General features: G+C 38.5%; 3 protein-coding genes across 3 annotated transcripts; all 3 read left to right on the top strand.

Annotated features, from left to right (window-relative positions):
• The first annotated feature begins 21 nt into the window (after positions 1-21).
• LOC117484798 (ubiquitin-conjugating enzyme E2 G1-like) lies at positions 22-11,593 on the top strand. Its single transcript, XM_034133235.1, has 6 exons — positions 22-197; positions 5,349-5,451; positions 5,555-5,652; positions 6,924-7,102; positions 9,011-9,117; positions 9,609-11,593. The coding sequence occupies exons 1-5, from the start codon at positions 155-157 to the stop codon at positions 9,095-9,097; spliced, it is 510 nt and encodes a 169-aa protein (XP_033989126.1). The 5' UTR covers positions 22-154; the 3' UTR covers positions 9,098-9,117; positions 9,609-11,593.
• A 64-nt stretch (positions 11,594-11,657) lies between these two features.
• Positions 11,658-15,044, top strand: LOC117484797 (protein FAM216A-like). Its single transcript, XM_034133234.1, has 5 exons — positions 11,658-11,838; positions 11,929-11,960; positions 12,446-12,576; positions 13,428-13,554; positions 14,698-15,044. The coding sequence occupies exons 1-5, from the start codon at positions 11,765-11,767 to the stop codon at positions 14,850-14,852; spliced, it is 519 nt and encodes a 172-aa protein (XP_033989125.1). The 5' UTR covers positions 11,658-11,764; the 3' UTR covers positions 14,853-15,044.
• A 604-nt stretch (positions 15,045-15,648) lies between these two features.
• rad9b (RAD9 checkpoint clamp component B) lies at positions 15,649-25,650 on the top strand. Its single transcript, XM_034133237.1, has 11 exons — positions 15,649-15,682; positions 16,089-16,159; positions 16,757-16,888; positions 17,465-17,579; positions 17,828-17,927; positions 18,947-19,053; positions 20,249-20,355; positions 22,155-22,219; positions 23,020-23,151; positions 23,394-23,580; positions 25,356-25,650. The coding sequence occupies exons 1-11, from the start codon at positions 15,649-15,651 to the stop codon at positions 25,485-25,487; spliced, it is 1,182 nt and encodes a 393-aa protein (XP_033989128.1). The 3' UTR covers positions 25,488-25,650.
• The last annotated feature ends 1,883 nt before the right edge of the window (positions 25,651-27,533 follow it).

Here is a 27,533-nt window from a genome sequence, read left to right as displayed (position 1 = left end):
GTGAATTGCCGCCGCGCATGCGCAGAGCTACATCCAGCAGCTGAGCCTTGTGTCAAAACACAGAGAAACCAGCAGCGCTAAATCCACAGCTTTACCTCTATTATTTGGAAAGTATTTGTCAACACAAAGTCATTTCCATCTAAGTCAGCGTACCATGACCGAACAATCAGCATTACTTCTCCGAAAACAACTGGCAGGTAGGTGAATATGAGTTAAATATTGTAAGGGAATACAGCCGTTATAAAGGCTAACCATCTAGCAGCTAACGTTAGCTTCTGTTTTTAGCTGTGTTTACGCCATAGGAGTTAGCTCAGGAAGCTAATATAACGGGTCTCTTTATCACCGCAGATCAAGACGTGGCTAGGCTGCTTTTATTAGCTAACATTATAAGACAGATTCACTAATTAATGTGGCTTAATTAAACACATATCTGAAAAGATGCCGGCCATGCTAGCTGGTTAGCAAGTTGGACATTAGTTAGCGGACGGAACAAAGGAATAATCAATCCGAAGACTCATCTGCTCTGATGACGTCAGATCTGCTAATGATGGATGTTTATATTCTGAGATGTACATAAAACTATAAGCTACTGTATTAGTAGAGGTGGAGAAGTACTCAGACCTGGTACTTGAGTAGAAGTACCAGAGTGTAGGAATACTCTGTTACAAGTACAAGTCCTGCAATCAAGTACACAACTATTATCATCAACATATAGTACCGACAGTAAAAGTACTCATTGTGCAGATTGGTCCATTTCAGAATAATATATATGATATGTTTTATAATGATTGATCATGAAAGTGTTCTCAAAGCTGGTAAAGGTGCAGCTAGTTTGAATGACTTTGTATACTGCAGGGTAGCTTGTGAATTTACTCCAGGTGGAACTAAAGTCTGATTTAACACTTGATTATATTTCACATCATTCATCCAGATCTGTGAAGTAACTAAAGGTATTAAATACATGTAGTGGAGTAAAAGTACGAAGTAGCATACAATGGAAATACTCAAGTAAAGTACAAGTATCTCAAGTAAATGTACTTTACACCACTGTTATTAGTAATGGTTGAAGTGGAGCGTTCTCCGATCCTTTCCTAAAGTAAAATACACATGTTTATGCTCTAAAAATACTCTGCTACAAGTAAACGTCCTGAAAAAGCAAGATGTTACATGAGTAAAAGTAGAGAAGCATTGGCATCAAAATATACTTGTAGTACAAAAAGTAAAAGTACTTATTCTGCACAAAAGCACATTTCAGAAATATATAAAGTTCAGAAGAAGTATTATTCATTCAAGTTCATTTTCATCCCAAAATCCTGTTTTTAGAATCTCAAATATAGAGATTTCATGCTTTTATCTTTCTTTTAATAACAAAACAATACATGATGAATCTGGAACATAATCAGCAGATTTATAATGTATAATAAGTGTAATCTGTAGTTGAGCTGCATTCCTAATTATCAGCATCCCAGACGTTGTATCAAGACATATTATTATATTATTATTTCCATTTATACACTAGACAAAGTGACCTACAGATTAAGTTCAGTGTTTCCCCTAGGTTTACTGCTTTGGGGGGTGCTGCCTGAGCGGGTGGGGGGGGGGGGGTTGCATTGGGATATATATATATATATATATATATATATATATATATATATATATATATTTGTAAATCCTCTGGAGCAGAGAGGAGCTGTGGATTATTGTTATTGTTTAGTGCATTAGTGTTTCTTAGGGTCAAAAACACTAAACTCACAACTTCTAATGAAAGCGTTTAGTTTATTTAATAAAAGAGCACATGTTCAATGTGAAAAGTGACAGTAGATAGAGATTAGTTGCAATTTGGTGCTATATATATATATATATATATATATATATATATATATATATATATATATATATATATATATATATATATATATATATATATATATATATATATATATATATATATATATATATATATATATATATATATATATATATATATATATATATAAAAAAAAGAATATGAAAAAATTATAATCTTTTCTTTTTTTAGACACCTTGAATTTCAGGGGGGGGGGCGCAGCGCCCCTCCAAGACAATGGTAGGGGAAACACTGAAGTTACACTCACAGCAGGAGTCCAGTTTAAATGTGTGACTCTGAATGACGACAGCCACCCGTCACTTCAGAAGAAAGACAGAACATCTTCCTTTTCTCTGACGGAGTTATTTTGGGTTCTGTGTGGGTTTGTGAATCACTTTACAGTTTGACTCAATTCAGTTTTTCAAGTTGATGATTCACTTCAGCGCTGTTGATTATGATTGGAAACCACGATTTGATTCAGTCAGCCTTAGTCAAACTTTATTGAACTTTCAATAATGTGAGACAGCGTTTCCGCCAGGGGGGCGTCTTGCCGTCATTTGACTCGAGTCGAGGGCGTCCAAAAAAATTAATAATTCGAGAGAAGATCGAGAGTTTTTATCGCTTGAAATTATGAAAAGGAAAAAGGACAAGGACATTCCTCTGTTGGAGGGGCGATGAGCGGGGGGGGGGTGTTGAACTAGTGGAGCACGCGCATGAACTGCGAGCGCCGGAGCCTCGCAGCGGCGAAACTGACCCCTAGATTCCATCGGGTCCGTCTGCGTCGCGTTACGTGCCGCAGTTTTGGTCCGGCCTCCTCCGGCGTCATACCCTACCAGGCGCGTTTCAGAAGCATTTCAGAAGCGGAGCGTCTTGCCTGCCGGCTCGCAGTTTTTGTTGATTTGGGCATATTTCCTGGACAGGATAATTGTAATATTCCAGTTATAAACGACATGAATCAAAGATGTGTTGCTGTATTTTAGTGGTAAAAAAATGCATTCATCATCATCATTATTCCATAAATATAATTTACACAGTGCCTGCATTTCTCCTCCTATTTGAAAGACTACGGAGGGATAGGGTCTGCAAAATTAGTTTATTTTGGGGATGGGCCGGATGCTCTGACCGGTCCACTTCCTGCCCGGCGCCTCTGCAACGCCTCGCGTCGCGTAGAAAAATAGACTTGAATCCCATTTTGAGCGGAGCCCAGCGCCGACACGCTTCTGGGACGCTTCTGAGCCGTAACGCGGTGCGACTGCTGGAATAGCACCCATTGACTAGAGTGGCCGCGATCTTTGCGAACGCCGCGGCGCGGCCGTAACGCGACGCAGGCGGACCCGGTGGAATCTAGGGGCTCCGTGGTAAACTGTGGTAACATGAAGAGCCGTTTGGGAGGCGAAACAGCCGGCGCTTTAACGGCCCCTACACACGGCCCCTACACACGGCGGCGTGCGTTGACGCTTGGCAGTGGGCGTGTCTTGAGCTTGGGGAGTTTACGCGACCAACAACCAATCACATGAATCTCTCCTGTCAATTGCATAAAAGGTTTTACATGTCACACTTTATATGATGAACATTTATGACATTAATGTCTATGGTGCTATTTTACGCAACATTCCATGCTGGCTAAATACTGTCTATGCCTGCTAGCTGTCCATTCAAACGAAGTACACTGGATATAAACTCCCCAAACAGGCGAAAACCTACCAGTTTCACCCACTGTCTCTGCCACCTCCCTCCATGCCTGGCTCCTCCGGTTTGTATCCCGGTAGGTGAACAGGGACCGATCATAAAGCACCGGGTGATTCCCTACCGCTACGATTATTTTCTCCTCCATTTTTTGGCATATGAGGAAATGAACTGCGGTCTGGCTCTCCCAGCATACACGCGGTTTGATTGGCTAGCGCTTGTACTGGCAGATTTGCATAAGCGGGATTTGATTGGCTGACGCCTCCGTCAAAGCTTCAAAAGTAGAACATTGCTCTACTTTTGCAGTTCGGCGAAGCGTGACGTCACCCCATTCAAAGTGAATGGACAGAAGCGTTGAAGAGTCAACGGACGCCGCCGTGTGTAGGGGCCGTGAGAGAACCGAGTCAAATGATCCGGCTCACTAACGTAAAGAGATAGTATCTATAAGGGACGGCTCAATTCAAAATTCAAAGCAGAAAGTCTACATGTTTGAGAGGCTGAAAAGGGCATTTTTTAATACTTTTTTGACACCAAAACTTTTAGCGTACTGGACTAAATCAATGCAGCTCCACTTTGTTAGAAACGTAAGGCTCTAACCAGGAGCCTATGTCTGGGACAAATCATGGAAACAAGGCCTCAGGAGGGCAAATCAACTCCATTGGACCTTTGCTTTTTCAAAATACTGAAAGACATACGACTCTTTCATTGTGGCCGTTTTTTGTCAATTCAAACTCAACATGTCCTGCAGCTGCTTCACAGTAGAACTTGTATGAAAAAACATGTGACCCACATTCAATGTCAGTGTTATTGTCGCAGATTTATCTTTTAAACGTTTATCTTTGAAACATTTTTACGTTTGCATAATGTCTCGCAGCAGCTGGGTTTTTACCTCTTGTGTTGTTGCTTTTCACACATTTTTAAAATCTATTAAAATCCTTAGTTGTTAGTGTTGGGGAATAATTTGCCCTGCATGTCCTCCTTCGCCCTCTGACACAGCTGACCAACCTTGAGCAGCCGTTATCTCCCATAAGGAGGGGCTGCCCTAGCATATTGTTGTTGTTAGCAGTTTATGACTGGGCAACTCTCGGTCAGAGATAGTCATTGTTGTGGGACACCTGGAACACATCCTTCTCGGGGTGTAGATGACCCCGAGCCATAAGCGACAACTAAAGTTGATTCAGTGTCCTCAGCTGTTTAGTCTATCTATTGAAGAATGTTGATTATTACACTCTGAACTAGTTAAAACCTGGAGCTACACGAGGGTTCTTCAGAATTGATTGTGGCATCTCAACCGTGTGGTCAACTCGTGGCCCGTGACATGTCTTGTGAATTCTCCGGCTGAAGCTCCAAATAAACCGTCAGTGTTTGCCATCAAAGCTCCAGCTCTCCATCGTGTCTCTCTGAGTCCTGACTCCAATTGCTTCAGAAGTTTCCCCCACAGTTAGAAATATTATTTATTGCTTGAAGGTGTTCTGTCGAGGTCTGGTTTCAAAGCATTGGTCTAATAACATTCACCAAATCCTGGATAACTTTTAAATAGTTTTTAACACCCATTTTAAACCTAATGGAATATAGTGTGTGCTTCTTTGTCAAATTAAACCAATCGCCTACATGATATATTTATTATCATTCTCCGTACAATTGCCTTTTATTTCTGTCTTTTGCAAGGGATTTGTCAAACTTCTACAAAATATATCCTTTAATATTTACCCATTAACCTGCTCATGCATGTTATAGACCTGTCCCTTTTGTTAAAGTTGCATTTTATCTCCAGTTGTTTAGTCCATCTATTGAAGAATGTGTCTTTTCTTTTCAGAGCTCAACAAGAACCCGGTGGAGGGCTTTTCAGCTGGTCTGATCGACGACGATGACATTTATAAATGGGAAGTCGTGATCATCGGTCCACAAGATACCCTTTTGTAAGAGAGAACATATTGTCAAACAAGATACAATGAACAGAGAGATATATAAATTACTATTTGAAGTCATCATTTGTCCTTTCTCTGATTTTTTTTATTGCAGTGAAGGAGGGTTTTTCAAAGCATACCTCACCTTTCCCTATGATTATCCTCTACGGCCTCCAAAGATGAAGTTCATCACTGAGATCTGGCACCCAAACGGTAAACATGCCATCACAAATGTAAATGTACTTAGTTACTTTACACTACTGTTATTAGTAATGGTTGAAGAAGTACAGATCCTTTACTAAAGTCAAATACACATTGTTATGGTCTTAAAATACTCTGCTACAAGTAAAAGTCCTGAGAGCACTTTAAAGTTAAAGTAGAGAAGTATTAGCATCAAAATATACTTAATAGTTTCATTTGCATCCCAAAATCCTGTTTTTAGAATCTCAAATATAAGAGATGTTATGCTTCTCTGTTTCTTTCAATAATTTAAAGTAGGGATGCTCCGATCGCCAATTTTGGGGCCGATCGCCGGAATCAGTATCGGCCGATCCGATCGAGTGGGCGGGGCCTATGGGGATCTTCCATTTTAAAGTGATGTTTAAAACTCAGTTAATGCTCATTCACTGGAGCTTCCACAAACCAACATCATTATTACATTCAAATTAAGTACATTATTCAACACGGGAGAAATTAGCGGAATCTCTCTCTCTCTCTCTCTCTCTCTATCTCTCTCTCTATCTCTCTCTCTCTCTCTAGCTCTCTCTCTCTCTCTATCTCTATCTCTATCTCTCTCTCTATCTCTCTCTCTCTCTCTCTCTCTCTCTCTCTCTCTCTCTCTCTCTCTCTCTCTCCTGACAGCCCGTCAGTATCTCATGCAGCTCACTGATCCAGTAATGAGCGACCCGACAGTGAAGAATAAATATATTTATAACTAGTTTAGCTTGTTCCAGAGGTAGATAAAATAGCTAAGTGTGTTAGGTCTAACTCTTAGTGTGTGTTCTGCTCCGCTCACCGGTCCGTCACAGCGGGCGGAGCTGCAGGATTTCTGCTTCACACACGTTGCATACCGCTATTTTATTGTCTTTTTCGGACACCTTAAAATACTGCCAGACCGGTGAAGGCATGTTGGCGAGCTTGTTTTGCCGCGCAGAGAGAAAAGTGTCATGTATTTTACGTCATGCGATCGGCTCTCGCAATCGGCATTTTTAGAAAGCACCGATCGATCGGCAGAGAGTGAGTATCGGCGGCCGATTGATCGGAGCATCCCTAATTGTAAGTGATTATCTTTAGGCTTTGGACTGACTCAACAATACACGATGAATCTAGAAAACAATCAGCAGATATATATATGATATAATGAATGTAATCTGCAGTTGAGTTGCACTTCTAACTATCAACATGAACATCTTATCTAGAAATATTATTATAGGATTATTTTCCTTTATAAACTGTAGACAACATTCCCTCCTTTTCCTCCCCAGTTGCAAAGAACGGGGATGTTTGCATCTCGATTCTTCACGAACCCGGCGAGGATAAGTTTGGTTACGAGAAGCCGGAGGAGCGCTGGTTACCGATCCATACCGTCGAGACAATCATGATCAGTGTGATCTCCATGCTGGCAGACCCCAACAGCGACTCGCCGGCCAACGTGGACGCAGCGGTGAGTTACACCTCCAATCACTCAAACCCCACCTGTTCAACACTACATTCAATCCCTGACCACCCCCCCCCCCCCCCGTCTTTTCTGTCAAAGCGTCTTTCAGTTTTTAGAAAAGCGCTATATACAGTAAGTGTCATGTATTATTATTATTATTATTATTATTATTATTATTATTCCCCTGCACATGACACTAGAAATCTAAATCTCAAAATCTATTATTTAATAACGTTTTTTCCTAAAAGCATTTATTGATGATGATGGAGTATCATTTTTTAACCACCAAGTCAGATTGGAGTTAAGCATTATTGTGCTTGTTCTGGAAATCCACATTTCAAACATTTTACTTTTCGTTTTTGTTTATATTGGAAAGTTTCTGAGTTTCTTTGATGAACAGGCAGCATTTATATATTTAAAAAAAAACTTGAACATGTTTTTATCACTGATAATTCAGAATACTAACACAAACACCTACTACAGTACGTAACGAGCATGAATAAACGTGACGTTGTCAGTTACACCCCTTATGCACATGACGATAGAAATTAGGGGTGCATTTGATTCATGTAATAATGAATAATAATTAAAAAATCCCAATTTGAGATCAATAAAGAACATCTTATCTTAATCAATATTCTTATCTTCAACAATTCTGAATCTACTCAAAATGTCTACAAATCTTTAGAAAAATATATGTTTTACTTTACTATAAAACAAGCGAGTGTTTTTTCAAGTCAGATTGGAGTCGAGCATTATTGTTCTTTGTTTTGAAAAATCACACAAAATACCAGTTTAACATGATAGTTTTATTTTATATTGGCAAGTCTCTGAAAACTAAAAAGGCTACTTACTTATGCCTTTAATTTGTATTTTATGAACAGGCAGGATTTCTATTTTTTGAAAAACTTTAACATGTTTTTGTCACTGATTGTTGAGAATATTAAAAAGCTTTAGCATGAATAAATGTTACCTTTTGTCTTAGCTTTGCCTTGTGTGTGTTTACATTATTTCAAGGTAATATAAGAAATGTTCAAAGAAATAAAGAAACGTTTAATTGAATTCAGTGTTTCCGCCAGGGGGGCGTCTTGCCGCCATTTGACGCCCTTATCCAGCTCGGAACGCCCTGAACTCGAGCCGAGGGCGCCCAAAAAAAAATTATAATTCGAGAGAAGATCGAGTTTTTATCGCTTGAAATGACGAAAAGGAAAAAGGACATCCCTCTGTTGGAGGGGCAAGGGAGTCTGGTGGGATTATTTTCGCCGCCAGCAAAGCATGTTCCTGTGACGGAAAGTGTACTGCCGGCGAGCCTTGACGGGGGGTGCTAGTGGAGCACGCGCGTGAACTGCGAGCGCCGGAGCCTCGCAGCAGCGAAACTGAGGCTCCGTGGTGAACTGTGGTAACACGAAGAGCCGTTTGGGAGCCGGATCATTTGGCTCTTCTTAGTGAGCCGAGCCAAATGATCCGGCTCACTAAAAAGAGCCGGAATTCCCATCACTAATACGTAAAGAGATAGTATCTATAAAGGGACGGCTCAATTCAAAATTCAAGTCACGTGACACAACGTGACGTCACACGGGGGTGGACGCCCTCTCAGCCCTGGTCTGGCGGAAACACTGATTGAATTAGTTGGAAAATTCAACATCCAGAAATTCAATCGGTAAATACAACTCAAATATAAAAACTCCATACTTTTCTACACACTCTACTCCGATGTAATTCCATAATTTAAAGAAGTATTTAATACAATATTGTTAAATTACGTCGGGAAACACAGTGGAAAACAGAGCGTTTTTTTGGCCTCAAAACGAAGGGGTCAGAAAAGATCACACCCCTCCTCGTAGAAACCTTGGTTGTTCCTGTTGTGTTGGATTTGTCTCTGAAACAATCCTATTGTGTTGTTTGTTCCCGCAGAAAGAGTGGAGGGAGGACCCTAACGGAGAATTCAAGAGGAAGGTGGCTCGCTGTGTAAGAAAAAGTCAAGAGATGGCTTTTGATTAGGAATCCATTTAAATTCCAGGGTAAGTTTAAGAGTTACACATCCGACAGTCTGACACCATCACCACATTCAAATCCCAACTAAAAAACAACCTGTTCAGATCAGCCTACTCCCTGTGGTGCTCACCGTCACCTGTGTGCCCTGAATCCCCTGACCCTATCGTCTCCTCCATGATCACCTGTTGTGTTTTTACCTGTCGCTTATCGTATTTACTCAATTGTACCTTGGACTTGGGTGTCGTGAAAGGCGCCCTTAAACAGCATTTTTTATTATTATTACAGTCTTGTAATAGTCTTGAAATACAGATGAATTATTTATAGACTTATTTGTTCATGCTCTGTTTGAATGAAAAAATATAAAAACTCATATTTTTCATTCAGTATAATTCAAACAAGACAAAAAACTTGTTTTATCTTACGCCAAAAGTTACAGGACAAAGATTAGATATTAATTTAATTCCCATTTTTTTTTTTAAGCAATAATAATAACAATGTTTTCTTTGTTTGTTTGCAGGTAAAGGGAATGCCTTCAGAGGGAAGATTCAGCAGGCTTTTGCACCCCTTGTTTTTGCCAGAGGAAGGAACCGGTTGGCTTCAAACACGTTTCTGTGAACGGTTTCATTTTCCGCCAGACGAGCCAATTTGAGAAACCCTACCAGCGAAATTCACCCGTTTCCTACCTGGAATTGTATATTTAATTTAATTTATTTTGAACAAATTAATGATGTAAGATATGTCACTACTGTAAATTAACTTGCTTTTTTATCTGCTGCTGAACAGTTTCTACTTTGTACCAGGTTTCTTATGCAATTCAGTGGTCAAGATTGTGTAAAAACTATAAAACCCCGTCACCAGATTAACGTCGCCCAACGAATCCGGGTCAATATTTCTGATTATTTTCCACACCGTCTTTGAATCACTGTTGCCTTTTGTGGGCTTCACTTCCTCACAGTCTTGTTATCTTTAAGAGAGACAGTTTAAGAGGGGTTTCACAGTTTAATTTCCTAAAAAACAGCCTCATGTGTGTTAGCGTTTTATTTATAAAACCTTGACTCTCAAACCAGCATGACCAGCTCCGTTATGTTTAATCTGCTAGATGTGAAATGAATGGCTTACTCAGTGATTTGAGGGTTATTGTTTTATAATATAAAGCCTCGCACACAAGCAACTTCTCAACCTCTCATACTCCTGATCCTTAAAGGAATTCTTCACCCACAAAATATCACACAATTTAAGTCAAATCATCCTTAAATACTCAAAGAAAATTGTGTTTTTTTATGCCTTCAAAGTGAATACAAAAATGAAAAAAACTGACACTTATACGGTATAATCCAAGTTTAATCAACTCGCTTATGCACACTACTCCACAAACGCATGACTTTTACCTTAAAATGCTCTATTTAAAACACTTTTGTGCAAGAAAATTGTAGTAAATGCTGCATTTTTTTTTTTGTAAATAGCAATGAATTAGTCTTCATACGCCTGGATAAATGAGTTTGATTATACTGCACAAGTTGTGTGAGTTTGTAAATGGATGATTTAATATATTTTTGCTTCCCATATTTAATTAAAAGTACCTCTTCAGAATTTTTCTCCATTTTCTGACGGATTTCAAACTAAAACAGGATGAATATTTGCTAAAGGAATGATTATTTAGTGGGTTAAGAACTCCTTTTACACCTATCCCTCATGGTCCATTAGGAAATCTATTCATTACCACTCGTTATAGTGAATCACAGACAACCAAATACAGTGGGGAAATAGCCAAAACTGCAAAGAAATCCACGTTAACTCAATTTAAAGGTGAATAAATCAGTTTTTGGTTTTTTTTAACACGGGGAATTTTCGGTGCTCCGTTTCTTATTTTGGTGTGGCATGTTAGGCTTTTATCAACATCTGGGTAAAGGAGGATACAAGTCACTTTCACTCGAGGGTTTATCGTTGGGTAATCCTCTTTAAATCAACATCTTGGACAATATTTATCACCATCACTGAATTGGGGTTTTTGAACGAGACCTGACGTTTTCTCGGCACTTCGTAAACGTGTTCTGAGGACAAATGAACACACCATTTATTTTTTAAAGAATACACACAGTCTGGAAACCATGATACATGATTGACTGACATTAAAAAGAACAAATATCTCACCGTGTTTTTTGTTTTTCGCGCATGCAATCAGGTTTGAAGGAGTTCTGAGTGAATGTGACGTGTACAGTTGGTAGATATTCTGTAGGCTTTATGATCACATGACTGCTGTCCACATTACACCTTTCTTTGGATTTTATAACCTACCATGACCTCCTCTGACCGGTGTTCACTGTATTTGCACAGATTCGGTGCGTTTGAAATGTCATTAAGCAATACGCTCTGAGAAAAAATGGTGTGTCCAGGTTAATCCACCCTAACGCCATTATTATTATTATTATTATTATTTTGATATCCATTTTGTGTCAATGCAATGTATATTGGACTTGATGCTCAATAAAGTGTGTAAACAGAGAGAGAGCCTGTTTAGTGTTTTTACATTTTAGATGAGAACACACTCTGGGTTCAAGTGTGTTAGACCTCTGCTCGGTAACTGGAACCCGGGGGAAGTGTCACGTTTCAGGCTTGGCTGCAACTCAGCGCCCTCCACGACACACGCAGGAAATATCAGGATTGTGAGAAACGATGAGGAAGAGGGTAACGTTTGTGGAGCAGCTGAAAAAAGAGACCAGGTTAAAAAATGGGCACGTGTTAACGAGGTGAGAGCACAGTGCGAGAGTTTTAAATGGATAGGAATTATGCATTTATGTATTTTTAAAAGTAGGATTTATGTTTCTGTCTTATTTCAGGTCTGCAGAATATAGCCAGAGAGGCACAGATGGTGAGTCAAATAGTCCTAATTCAACATGAGAAAAGCTGCTTTTATTATTCATTTTCCAATATATTCCTTGAATGCAAGTGATATCTAAGATACAATTGAAGCTGTTTGCTTTCTACTCAACGACAAATTGTCTGCTTTTGTCATTTGTATTTAGACCTTTTACTTTTGGAGTTATAACGAAAAAAAAATCATATATTTTAGATGAATCTGCAAGTCCACGACTAATTGGTGTAAAATAAGTAAAGTCTTTCAATCAGAAATAACTTTGCAGAAGTACAATAGGAAGATTATAAGTCAAAACAATTATTATTAATTTGCAGAAGCACCTTATACAGTATTTTACATATTACATTTTTGTATCATCATTTGAGATGCATTAGTGGGGTAATTTAAATTACTTTAAATGGTCGTTTTATAATAAATCCTATTTTTTAAGACACTTTCAGATTTTTTTCTTCAGTCTCTGCTGCATGTTTCTTTTGCAGGTGTTGAATATCTACCTAGTGAGCAGGTGAGGGAGGCGTTCAGAGGAAAACACGGTAACGTTTCTTCAGGAGGACAACACATGAAGACGATCCACGTTCCCAAATCCATGATGGCTGCTCCCTTCTTACAGGTAAACACATGACACCAGAACACAAGGTCGTTTTTTCTATTTGTTTATATTCGCTTCAAGACTGTTTGAATATCATCATTTGAATGGTGGTAGTCCATTTAATCAGTCAAATTAATGCCATTTTTAGGTAATGCCTGCAATCATTAGACCAAATATTATTTTTTTATTATATATATCTATATATATATATATCGTAACAGAGCTAACCTGAGAGAAGGCCATTACACTTTTATTGTTTACTTATTCATTTTTTATGTCTCAGAAAGAAAGTTTAGTGTTTTGATAACCTGTGATTATTTTTATAGTTATACATTTTGCATTTTTTCTATGCGTGCAGATACATGTAGGCAAATGAACAGTGCAGACAAAAAACAACAAATACAATTATTTTTTGTATTATTTGTATTATTATTAAATTGATAGATATCTTAAAGTTTTAACAATATATCTGACAATTTAAATCAAATTAATCTGCTATATCAAAATGCTAAAAGATGGTCTATAGCGTAATCCCTGTGTGCATTGGAATATATATATTTATATATATTTTATTGTATGGCCATTGTATATTAGCTATCTAAATTCATACAGATGCAGATCTTTTTAAGCAGAAGAGACAATTTGTACAATTAAAGTGAAATGAATGTTGATTTAAGTTCAGCAAATTAGTTATTTTTATTATTAAACTGTCGTATTTGATCAAATGCAATAACAAATCAAACCTTCCCAGCTCTTTCGGCCATTCAAATCCCATAAGGCACCACCATTAAATTGCGCTATTCCTCATATGTAAAAGGATTACTGTCATTCTGCTCTATTATATAATCTCATGAGTTCTGTTTGTGCTGCAGCATCCCGCCCTCACAGCCGGACAGAGACGCTACCTGTGCAGCATAGCAAGCGTCTACAGCACGGAGCACATGAAGCAGCAGATGAAGCAGCACTACCTGCACCTTCTGCACACATGCCTTCAGTCAGGTGTGTGTTTAAACATCCCTCACACACCTCTGTTGACCAGAAGTGGGAAGTAGTGGAGTACAAATACTTCGTTACTGAACTTAAGTACATTTTTCTGGTATCAGTACTTTACTCCACTACTTATTTTTCTGACGACTTTTTACTTTGACTTCTTACATTTTGAACCCAAATACCTGTACTTTCTACTTCTTACATGTTGAACACAAATACCTGTACTTTCTACTTCTTACATGTTGAACACAAATACCTGTACTTTCTACTTCTTACATGTTGAACCCAAATACCTGTACTTTCTACTTCTTACATGTTGAACACAAATACCTGAACTTTCTACTTCTTACATGTTGAACACAAATACCTGTACTTTCTACTTCTTACATGTTGAACACAAATACCTCTACTTTCTACTTCTTACATTTTGAACCCAAATACCTGTACTTTCTACTTCTTACATGTTGAACACAAATACCTGAACTTTCTACTTCTTACATGTTGAACACAAATACCTGTACTTTCTACTTCTTACATTTTGAACACAAATACCTGTACTTTCTACTTCTTACATGGTGAACACAAATACCTCTACTTTCTACTTCTTACATTTTGAACCCAAATACCTGTACTTTCTACTTCTTACATGTTGAACTCAAATATCTGCACTTTCTACTTCTTACATTTCCCAAACAGGCTGGTTCCTTTAGTTTGAATGTGTGTTTGGTGGCGTGATCATTATTATTTAGAGTCATTGCGTGCCTATTGATTTGAACACGATCCGTGTATCCATCATTTCCTGGTCTTCTCTAAAGAAGAGGGACCAATGAAAACGTTGTCATGTTGCCGTTGTTCAGCATGGAAACATTCATTAGCTAACAATGACATTATTGTTCTATTAATATAAAGGGAGGTCAGGTACTCTTTAAAACAGCTGCTAGTTATGGGTACTTTTTACTGAAGTACATTTCAAAGCCCACACTTCTTTACTTTTACTTGAGTAAAGAAGTTTAGTCAGTACTTCTACTTTTACCAGAGTATTTTTAAACACGAGTATCTGTACTTCTATTTGAGTAAAGGATGTGTGTACTTTTGCCATCTCTGCTGTTGACCAGTAAGATCCATCTCATGTTGTGGTTTTTTATCTCTCAGGTCAGAATCCCCCCTGCAGCAGGAGGCTTGGGACTCATCAGCGAGGAGAAAACAAAACAAAGGATGCAGTGAAGGATGTAAGGATGAAGCCTCAAGGACAGAGGAAGAGCAGCAATAATTCTGATGTCATACTTCCAAAAATAATCAACAGATGACCCATTTGATGGCATATTATTTTCAAGGTGTTATTACCTTATATTGAGGTATTGAGTCCTTTATAAATACAGTCTATGGTGCATTCATGTTTTTTTACATATACGTATAAACAAATATAACAACACTGCATTTGCTAAGGTACTCAACGTGTTTACTAGTTACATTTTGCTCAGTTATTTTACTGTCTAGTAGTTGTGGAATATAACTTTATTGTCATTCTCAAAAGATAAATAAAGATGAAAGAAATCTCATGTTTGTCATAAAGGGTACTTGTATTCTTAATAATACTTTTATACAAAACAGAACATTAAATATTGTATAAAATATTCTATTGTCCTTGAGTTCTAGGAATCAGACTTTATATATTTATATCAATATACAATATGATATGCCTATAGTCAACAAGGTAGGTTGAATTAACATTGTTAAAAAATGAACAGTAACACAAGATTATATCATGTATATTAAATAAGTGCATACAATCCTAAACAAGGAGAATAACTGATATAAATTACAAAAATAAATAGTCTTGAATTAAAATTAAAATAATAATAAAATAAAATGACAGTACAATTTTAGCTCTGCATTTAAGGGATAACCAGATAAAAGTTAAGAAACATAAACAAATTGTGAGATTTGTATCAATTTGGCTCTGTTTTTTTTATTTAAAAATATCCGCGCAGATTTTCTTGTTAGTCTTTTTAAAAAACTCCATTAGCTTCACTAGTTAGCATAACCGTTAGCTAGGTTAGCTATCAGACTTCCTGTTAGCATCTTCCCGCCTTCAGAGAAAATATGAACTGTGTTCTGGAAGGAAATGCTGTAAAAGGTAATATAAAACAAGACTTGTGACATATGTAATGATTTGTAAAGAACAATAATATAATCCAGAGGGTTAAAAAAAAACGTAACTTAATTAGTTTAGGCTTATAAAACATTAACTTATCATAAAACGCTAGCTGGTTAGCTTAGTTTAGCTTCTAACCAGCTAGCTAACAAAGGCATTTTATAAAAGCTAGGCTATTGTTATGATCGATATTGTTAATTTAAACAATAGTGTTAATGTTTTAATTAATTATACACTTTACTTACATCATTATAGGTATTTGATATTGTTTTAGTATTCCTCAAAGTTGTTTAATGGTTTTATATGTGTTTAATATGTGTTATTGATTTGTTTCTTTTGTAAAGTGGTATTAGTTTTATTGTTTTTATGTTGTTTTGTTGTGTTGCAGCATTTGGAAAGGCCATTCACTGCCTGTCACGGATTGGAGATGAGCTTTGTTTGGATCCCATGAGTAAAGGGGTGAGCAGCACCTACTAAAACTGGGAATTATCTCATATCCCACAAGGAAATTATCCCATTTTCCTGACATTAATCAGAGGAGTAGCCAGGAATTCTGACTTGCCTAGAGAAGAGGTTTTGAAGTGGGAAGCTTAGACAAAACTTGGAAAAAGTACCCGCTTAGTTTTCTTGCTTCCTTCCTGGATGCCTATGGGATCATGATTATGTGATTTGATTCTAGACACTCAAAATTAAGCCAAGATATTGCTGTGTGAATTAATTTCACACACATCACACATATGTAGGCTATTATATGCATCAACACCTGTTGTCTTCCTACAAAAATGTCCCTCTTTATGATTTATTTTGATATCTTATGTAATTACTAACACATTTATTTATGAGTCTTCCCCGAAAATGTTTTAAGACCTGCCTCCCTCTCTTTCATAGTGGATTAACGCTTGGGTTATTGCTTCCCCCATCATCTCTTTGTTTTTTAATTGAATCCATGTTATTTTACACAAGGCCTCCATATTGGTCTTTAAGTATTGGGCCTCCTTTCTTCCCAAATGCAGCAGGAGCATCTTCACTGAATATCTCTCTCTTTTTGTCTCAAAGCTGGCGCTGAGATCTGTGAATTCGGCTCATTCTGCGTACGCCTGCTTCCTCTTCTCGCCGATGTTCTTCCAGAAATACAACCTGGGTCCAGAGCAGGGCAGTGAGACAGTCCAATGCAAACTGCTCATGAAGGTACATCAGCCATTGTTGAGTTATTGTGGTTACAAGTGACATGTTCTATCTTAAAGGGGAGACACTTATTGGCATGTTTTGAGTAATAAAGTGTGTATAAATGAGTGTGTGAATGGTGTGTGAACGCTCTGTAAAAAGAATTCTGCTGAGACAAGAGGAGAGAAAACGGCCTTTAAAGGTATGGATTGTAAAACTCACACATGTCGTACACACTACAGGTGCATAAGGTAAAACATGTAACTAACAGATATCACCATGAGACTGTCCCCCATCATTACTGACAATAGTACAATTATTTTTTACATTACAAGTTTTCTGAAATGTTATGTTTAAATATGCTAATAAGGCATTATCTGATCTCTGATTCTCACGTTTGGTGAATTTAGGAGAAAACGACTCGCCCAAAACAAACAAAGTTAATCAATTAAACACCGAAATGTGGATTTTGTATCTTTTCTTTCCACTAGACATCTTAAAATTGACCAGTGCATGAAAAACAATTATTTAGCCTGTAGTGTCTCGGCTTAAAACGGCCATGATAACCTTGTCTAAAGCATGTCTTTCTTTCTTCTTCAGTCTATTCTACCTCTCTTCCGGTGTTTGGCTTCCATTGAGCGTAACGTTGAGCGATGTCAGATACAAATCAACACTCCCAATGACCGAGTGAAGATCCAGTTTTTCTGCAGACACGGTAGGAAACATTGCATTTGTTTTTATAAACCACCTGCAGGTACAGGAACTATTCAGGATTTGAAGTACATATCCTGTAAGATTGTAGGGACATTATATTTCTATCAATTTTTGTATTGACTTATAAGAACCCTGAGCCTTTGTCCTTCACTTGGTCAGTTTGCTTTTCCCATGCCTTGATGCTACAGACTCTGTAGTACCATGTTATGAGCACTTGGTGGCAGTGTAATCACTTGTGTTTTCTGACAGGCATCACCAAGACACACAACCTGTGTTTCCAGGAGAGTGAAGCTCTGCAGGCGGTGTTTGCTTCACATCTCTGTCCCAATGTGCTGAAAGCCCCCGCCAGGTGAGCAGCTATTCTTTATTTAGTATCCCCATTAATTATTACACACTACTAACAACTTTCCTTCATAAAGAGGGTGCCATGATCATACTCATATTTTGTATACACTGTAGAGCCCCCTGAGACAAATGTAAATGTGTGATATTGGGCTTTATAAATACACTTTCATTAATTCATTAATTCATTGGATCCACATTAAAGGTGGGGTAGGTAAGTTTGAGAAACCGGCTCGAGATACACTTTTTGTTATATTCCATGGAATGCTCTTAACATCCCGATAGCAATGAATATCTGAAGTACTTTGACAAAAAATTCATAAAAAATATCATCTGTGGAAGCCGTAGTACTGTAAAAAGCACGACCAATCATTTTAGCCGGCCCGGCTAAAGTAACTGGATGGCCTACCTGCCTGTCAGCCTTCCATCTGTGCACAAACTTATCTCGTGCCCTCATTGGTCATGTGCGCGTTCGTGTGTGTTGGAGGAGGGGCTCTGTAAGGAAGTGGGAGATTTCTGTGTATTTTCAAATTCTAGCGATCTCGAGCTGGTTTCTCCAAAATTACCTACCCCACCTTTAAAGACATTATATATATTTAAAAAAAAAAAATTAAAACTAAACAGTGAAAGTATGACACAAGCGCCTTCTGTGCAAAGATAAAAGCTTGATATATATTTATTTGATTTAGATTTAGAGAAATCTAAGGTCTAATATGTCTTAACATTTACTTAGAAGGTATTTACAGATTGTGGCAAGTGAGGATACTGTAAAATGAGTTAGATTTATGGCTGCTGCTTTCAGGATTCAGTCTCTTTAATAGAAACATGTTAGATGTTCACAATGTTTTGTACTCACAGTTGGGTAAATACATTCACACAGCTTCAGTTCAATTCAGTCTAATCAACCAGATTGACAAGGACATAACGATTTAATACCCAAGGTATCATGTGTCAGCAGTGTTTACATGAGGCTCTCCGCTCGATGCTCAGGTTGATTGACATATTGTTTCTGCTCTTCCTCTGCAGGCTTCTTGGTGAAATGGTGATGCACTTCCCCGTCTCCCAGGAGGAAATCACTCTGTCCATCACTCCTCTCAGAGTCAGTCTGAGAAATTACTTTGAGGGCGCAAATGGTGAGCTAACGATACACTATGACCGTGCTGTAGTTCCTTTATAGCCCAACATTAGCCGCCTTTAGCTTAGCGGTGGTGACGTGAAGTCATGTGACCGTGCTGTAGTTCCTTTATAGCCCAACATTAGCCTCCTTTAGCTTAGCGGTGGTGACGTGAAGTCATGTGACCGTGCTGTAGTTCCTTTATAGCACAACATTAGCCGCCTTTAGCTTAGCTGTGGTGACGTGAAGTCATGTGACCGTGCTGTAGTTCCTTTATAGCCCAACATTAGCCACCTTTAGCTTAGCGGTGGTGACGTGAAGTCATGTGACCGTGCTGTAGTTCCTTTATAGCCCAACATTAGCCACCTTTAGCTTAGCTGTGGTGACGTGAAGTCATGTGACCGTGCTGTAGTTCCTTTATAGCCCAACATTAGCCACCTTTAGCTTAGCGGTGGTGACGTGAAGTCATGTGACCGTGCTGTAGTTCCTTTAGAGCCTAACGTTAGCTTTTTACTTCAGAAATCATAAAGTGGTGTTAATATGTGGAGATTATCCCGCTGAACTAAACCTGTAAGTATCATAAACGTTTGTTTGCCACAGAGATTATTTTCTGCAATAATCCAAAATACAAGTCCCCTCCCGTTGGCCTAGAAAAATATGTCATGACTGCACCACTCCATAGTGTGAGTGACAAAGGTTTACCAGATTTAAAGGAATACATCACCCACAAAATGACCATTTCTATATCAATGACTGTTTTACCTCAAATTCTTGAAGAACACTCTTGTTTTTCTTGCGTGACTCCAGATTGAATTAAAGAATAAAAATACTGAGAAAAGTCTAATTCATCAAGCCGTTTGCACACCACTTCACAAACACATGCAAAAGAGTGAGACTTCTTCAGAAGTGTTTTTGAATTTAATTGAAAATCACGTGTTTGTAAAGTAGTGAGCATACAACTGGATATATATAACGTTGGTAATACTCTAAACATGTTGTGTGTGAGAGTTTGTAAACTGATGTTTTTATGTAGTTAAAATGTGGAAACATGCAAGAAAAATAACATTTTGTCCAAGAATTCACAGGCTAAGTTTTTATGTGGGTGTTTTTATTAACAACCTAACCTGAATATGAAAAGTGCTGCGTATTAAATCCTTCTACAAACACTAAAGAACATCGTGCAGATATTATTTGACTCCAGGATGTTTTCACAGATCACATGAAGACTATGTACACGGAGATGTCTCTACACCCAGACGAGTTCGACTACTTTCAGATCGGAGTGGAGTCGGATATAACCTTCTGTCTCAAGGAGCTCAGGGTAACAGGAGTGTGTGTGTGTGTGTGCATGTGTGTGCGTGTGTGTGTGCGTGCGTGCGTGCGTGCGTGCGTGCGCGTGCATATATCCGTGTATGTGTTTGACTGGTTTACGTAACTATTACTACTAAACTATAAATGTTAGGCTGGATTAAGTCGTGTAGTTTGTTAATAAAAATGTGTTTCCGGCCAATTAGGAATGTTTTTTAAGAGCTTAGTAAGAGTAAGAGACTACTACTGTAATATTTATGTGCTAATATGTTGGCTTACACAGCAACAAATTGGGCTGAACAAATATATTTAAAACCTTTTTTATTACAGATTAATTCGCTGACTAGCTTCTAGATTCACAGTTTGTTCTATTAAAAGTCCAAAAATAGTGAAAAAGTCCATGGGGATGGCTTTAATTGTCTTGTTTTTTAAATCCGAACCCCACAAATATTCACTTTAATAACATCGAACAGAGAAAAGCTGAACATCTCCACATTTTTCGAGGCTAAAAACAGCATTTTTTGCCTAAAATAACTCGAATAACAAAATAGCAGTCGATATTTCTACTGTCCTTCAAGCAATCAGTTCAGCTCTAACAGTTACTAAAGTTATGAGTTGTAGAAGTTTGACTACCTTTAAAGCCAACGAGGCATATGTTTGTATTAAAGGCCTGAAGTCAATCTTAAACTGATTATATTCTGAGTAACAGCAAAACATTGAAACCTAATCAAAAATAATCTAATTTCCAGAGTTCTGTGCTCAATACACAAAATTGATTTGTTACAGAGTTTAAATTGCTTTCTTCTGTATTGACTTAAAGGAAACAAAAGGAGCTGCTTGGCTGTTTTGAGATGTGGATAAACCCTCTTGTGTTCAGCTCCTTACACACCGAGCTGATTTTCGGCGTCGGGCCGCCGATGAGCGTCGTGTCGCCCTACTCAGATTGGTGTGTGCTGCACCGTCGTGTCTTTTCGGCCGTACCGACACCTTCCGCCGCCGATTCGACTTGTTGCCGTCGGCCAAAGAAATCACTCTGATTGGCTGTTCAGCTTAGCGAATCAGTGCATGAGAAGCGAAACGGAAGTGAGGGACCCAAACAAACGATTAAGAAGGCCAATCTGAGATTTCCTTTAACTCCAGCTCTCGACACAGGTTCAGGAAAGCCCCATGAGCTTCTCGCTGTAGAGTGAAAATGGAACGCACACGCTATTTGTTGTTGTTTATATCACGCAGTCTGTTCTTCTTCTCTCGGTGTATCACGCAGTCTGTCTTCCGGTTGTTGCCTCTTTTGAATGACGAATACACACTACCGCCGCCTGCTGGTAAGGAGAGTTATTGCCACTCACGCATGCGCAGTTCGTACGTGCTACTTGGCCGTCGGCTGAAGTCTTTGCGGTGTGTTCCAGTGCGACACATGGCCAAGACGCAGGAGACGTGAGGCGACGTTCCCTCGGGACGTGTTCTTTGGTGTCAGTTTGGTGTCAGTTTGGTGTCAGTTTGGTTTCAGTTTGGTGTGTAAGAAGCTTAAGTGCAGGTAATCAGACTCGACCTGAATTAGCTCTTGTCCCTGATCAGTGAGACTCCCTGCTGTGAGTCGTCTTGCTCATTTCCGTTTTTGGAAAATTGGGTTTGGATGGATTAGAGACCGGGTTTTAAAGTTTAAATCGGCCTCAATTCACTGGAGAATTTAGATGTTTCTTTCGCCTAGTCATTGTAAACATGCTAAGCTTTCAAAGTTTAAAAAAAATCACACAATCAAACAAGCATGTCTCCGTTTTCTGACGTGAATTGTTGCTATTATTTTTTCTACAGGGTTTACTGTCCTTTGCAGAGTCACACTGCCTTCCAGTGTCCGTCCACTTCGGTGCTGCAGGAAAGTGAGTGTGTGTTAAGTTTAAAGAGGCCCTATAATGCTTTCATCCCTTTCCTGTAGTGTGTTATATAGGTTTCAGTGCATGTAAACGGTCTGCAAGGGCTAAAATCCCTGAACATCCTTTCTAGAACATAGAAATTAAATCACTATGTAACACTCGCGCTTCTATTGGCTAGTGCTCCAACACATAGTATGTGATAGAATAAGGGGCGGGACATCTCTAAGCGGTTGACCAATCACAACAGAGCCGGCCAGCTAACCAATCAGAGCAGACTGAGAGGACTCTTTAAAGTAGAGACACTACATACTGATATACACCTGAACATCAGCAGGAGAGGACTCTTTAAAGTAGAGACACTACATACTGATATACACCTGAACATCAGCAGGAGAGGACTCTTTAAAGTAGAGACACTAGATACTGATATACACCTGAACATCAGCAGGAGAGGACTCTTTAAAGTAGAGACACTACATACTGATCTACAGCTGAACATCAGCAGGAGAGGACTCTTTAAAGTAGAGACACTACATACTGATATACACCTGAACATCAGCAGGAGAGGACTCTTTAAAGTAGAGACACTAGATACTGATATACACCTGAACATCAGCAGGAGAGGACTCTTTAAAGTAGAGACACTACATACTGATATACACCTGAACATCAGCAGGAGAGGACTCTTTAAATACCAATGTCAGTCTTAAAGACTTTCCAAACTGAGTGTGTTTTTTAAATATATAAAATATAACTGTACTTCTGTCCCTGGTGGATATCCCTCAGCGTGTGTTTGATGTCTGCAGGCCTGTGTGTTTCTCAGTGGAGGATATGATCCTGGAGGCCACCGTAGTTCTGTCCACTCTGATCGACTCTGAGAGCCGGGGCTCCTCTCAGCCGGCAGAGACCCTCACTGTGGCCCCCAGGACCCCCACCAGGTAACACTGAGCAGCCATCATCAATAACAATATATCACAATAACAAAGCTAAAACTCTGATCAGCTGAATGTACATACAAACAGATAGGAGATAGTTAAAATATACTGTATGTGTGCAGGTGCAGGTCAAACTGAAAGTGTAATGCAGCAGCTAAATGTCTTTAAACTATATATATGTCCACTATATTTAAAATGTCTTAGGCTCATTACTCTAAATGAAGGTCTTAATTGATTGTATGCAGGTGTGCAGATGTTGTACCTGAGTCTCCAGGTGAGGCAGACTGCAGGAAAGCTGCTGTCCCTGCTGGGATGGAGCTGGTGGCCTCCAGTCAGGGCAGCCCCATCACAAACAGCCCCGCTCTGCTGCTCCTCCACCATCTCTCTGAACCGCACTATCAGGAGAGGGCCAACTCCACTCCTGCCTCCTCGGTAACAAGAGCTTCCTGTAGTCAGAGATGGCAAAAGTACACACATCCTTTACTCAAGGAGAAGTACAGATACTCATGTTTAGAAATACTCTGGTGAAAGTAGAAGTACTGACTAAACTTCTTTACTCAAGTGAAAGTAAAGAGGGCTTTGAAATGTACTTCAGTAAAAAGTACCCATAACTAGCAGCTGTTTTAAAGAGTACCTGACCTCCCTTTATATTAATAGAACAATAATGTCATTGTTAGCTAATGAATGTTTCCATGCTGAACAACGGCAACATGACAACGTTTTCATTGGTCCCTCTTCTTTAGAGAAGACCAGGAAATGATGGATACACGGATCGTGTTCAAATCAATAGGCACGCAATGATTCTAAATAATAATGATCACGCCACCAAACACACATTCAAACTAAAGGAACCAGCCTGTTTGGAAAATGTGAGAAGTAGAAAGTACAGGTATTTGGGTTCAACATGTAAGAAGTAGAAAGTTCAGGTATTTGGGTTCAACATGTAAGAAGTAGAAAGTACAGGTATTTGTGTTCAACATGTAAGAAGTAGAAAGTACAGGTATTTGTGTTCAACATGTAAGAAGTAGAAAGTACAGGTATTTGGGTTCAACATGTGAGAAGTAGAAAGTACAGGTATTTGGGTTCAACATGTAAGAAGTAGAAAGTACAGGTATTTGGGTTCAACATGTGAGAAGTAGAAAGTACAGGTATTTGGGTTCAACATGTGAGAAGTAGAAAGTACAGGTATTTGTGTTCAACATGTAAGAAGTAGAAAGTACAGGTATTTGTGTTCAACATGTAAGAAGTAGAAAGTACAGGTATTTGGGTTCAAAATGTAAGAAGTAGAAAGTACAGGTATTTGTGTTCAACATGTAAGAAGTAGAAAGTACAGGTATTTGGGTTCAAAATGTAAGAAGTGGTTCAACATGTAGAAGTAAAGTACAGGGTATTTGGGTTTTCAACATGTTTGAGAAGTAGGAAAGTACAGGTATTTGGGTTCAACATGTGAGAAGTAGAAAGTACAGGTTATTTGGTGTTCAAACCCATGTAAGAAGTAGCGAAGTACAGGCTATTTGTTGTTCAAACATGTAAGAAGTAGAAAGTACAGGTATTTGTGTTCAACATGTAAGAAGTAGAAAGTACAGGTATTTGTGTTCAAAATGTAAGAAGTAGAAAGTACAGGTATTTGTGTTCAACATGTAAGAAGTAGAAAGTACAGGTATTTGAGTTCAACATGTAAGAAGTAGAAAATACAGGTATTTGTGTTCAAAATGTAAGAAGTAGAAAGTACAGGTATTTGGGTTCAACATGTAAGAAGTAGAAAGTACAGGTATTTGGGTTCAACATGTAAGAAGTAGAAAGTACAGGTATTTGTGTTCAAAATGTAAGAAGTAGAAAGTACAGGTATTTGAGTTCAACATGTAAGAAGTAGAAAGTACAGGTATTTGGGTTCAAAATGTAAGAAGTAGAAAGTAAAAAGTCGTCCGAGAAATGGAGTAAAGTACTGATACCAGAAGAATGTACTTAAGTTCAGTAACGAAGTATTTGTACTCCACTTCTTCTCACCTCTGCTCACATCGACCAATGGATTCTTGTTCTCTGTCCTTTAAGATGGACTTGACCCCTTAGTGATACAATCTGACAGTTTCAGCTCCTTCTGTACTTTACCCCAAGCAGAAGGAGCAGAAGGAGCAGAAGGAGCAGAAGGAGCAGAAGGTCTTCCTGGTTGAAACATTTCGCTGACATGTCATTTTTTTTTTTTTCAGATTTGCTCGTTGCTGTTCAGGGCGATGTCCCCAGAATCGGGGGAGGGACTTCCTGTCCTGGCGTGTTGCAGCGATGAAGAGGAGGCTGAGGAGGAAGATGTGATGATGATGAGGAGGAGCCCGACACTCTGACAACAGTAGGACATTCAACCGGTGTTAGTTATTTATTTATTTATTTAAAGATTTGTAAGCATGTTAGCTGAAGTGTTCAAATCAGTTTTAAACAGAGAAGAGTTTCCCGAAAAATGTTCTGTTGGAAACGTACAATAATTATTTATAAAAGAATGAATGAATGTATTTATGGAAATGGAATTAAATCGATGTTTCATTGCGGAGGACCCTCTGTTTTGTGTCCTTCCCCACTTCTCAAACCAAAGTTACACCCGTGTAAAGTGATGCCAGAAAACTATATTTCTGTTCCTCAAAAACGGTATAATTACTACAGAAATATGAAAATGGTGTCAAACTGAGCGTCAGAGACAGCTTTGTTTTTACGGAGCTTCGACGTGTTGTTTAAGAATTGATATATCTTATATACAAGATCAGCGCCACAGTACGGATACTATATATATATGTATTTCTTGAAAAACCCCTGAGTAATTGTTTTAAAGCAGAATAAATATTAACAAGTGCCTATCCCAATAATTATACAGTGCAATTAACTCACTTAATGATACAATCATCTGATCTTAATCCATTTGAAGTTTGTTTATAATGCATTATAGACATGGGCGTTGTAGAAAATGCTATAATAACAATTCCTACATTTGGTTTGTCTAAGAAAACATTACCTCAGCCTGAAGATGCCACACCTGTCTGATGGTAGTGTGTCTCATGTCTGAGGAATCTAGGCACACACACACACGGAGATACACACACACAGAGATACACACACACACACAGAGATACACACACACACAGAGAGACACACACACACACACACACACAGAGATACACACACACACGGAGATACACACACACACGGAGATACACACATACACTGAGACACACACACACACGGAGATACACACAGAGACACGGAGATACACACACACAGATACACACAGAGACACGGAGATACAGAGATACACACACACACAGATACACACACAGAGACACGGAGATACACACACACGGAGACAGATACGGAGACACACACACACGGAGATACACACACACAAAGACACATATGGAGATACACACACACACACACAGAGACACACCCGGAGACACACACACACTTCTTAAGCGTTTAATAACGGAGATCAGCGAGATAAACCCTGGCAGCGGATCGTGTGATCATCATTCCATCATGGAGAAAGAAACAACCCTCGAGCATCAAGGAAAGAAGAGAAAAAAACGTCCAATACAACGGGTTAATAAATACTATACTCTTTATTTAAATATTGTACAGATCTGAAAATGTTGTTGTTTCTTTACAGAGCTTCATTGACCTGTACTCGCAGAAATATATACAGACACGTGCTCCGTTTGTAACAAAGGGTTAGAGAGGCGTCGGGCAGGAAGAGCAGCTCAGATTGTCCTCAAATATATTTTAAAAAAGGAAATACTTTTTCAACCTGGACGTTATTTCCCCCGTTTAATTTGGACATTTCTGTAATTGGTGCAGATGTTAAAGAATGTATAGTAATGCTCTGAAGTGGAAGAAGTACTCAGATCCTTGACTTTAGTAAATGTAGAAATACCTTTGTACGAAAATACTCATCATTTCAAGTCAAATGAGGCAGAATCGAGCTTAGAGAAGGTACTTAGTGTGCAGAATGGCTCTTTTCAAAGCATTAAATAACTATATAATATTACATTATCCTGTGTATATCACTTTAATGTACATGAAAAGGTATTTTAATGTTGTTACTAAAGGGAATAGAGATGATTGAGTGGAAGTGTTAAATGGAAATACTCAGGTAAAAGTATATAAAAACATTACTTGAGAATGGTATTTGAGTAAATGTACTGCTCTGATTATTATCTGACAACATTATATAAAGGACACTACAGAGAAATTAAACTATTTCCTTTCCTCTGTTTTAGTGTGTAAAGGTGAGTGAGAGTTGTTACAGTTTGTTGTGTTTGGGTACAGAAAGTGTATTGTACATATCATTGCTAAATATTACATTTATTTTGACGCAAACTTACAGAATGAGTGATTTCCGAGTG

Source organism: Trematomus bernacchii, unplaced genomic scaffold, assembly GCF_902827165.1.
Source record: "Trematomus bernacchii unplaced genomic scaffold, fTreBer1.1, whole genome shotgun sequence".
In the NCBI taxonomy this organism is placed as follows: Eukaryota; Metazoa; Chordata; class Actinopteri; order Perciformes; family Nototheniidae; genus Trematomus; species Trematomus bernacchii.
The sequence above is the reverse complement of the archived record's forward strand: the minus strand, read 5'-3'. Positions and strand labels throughout refer to the sequence as shown.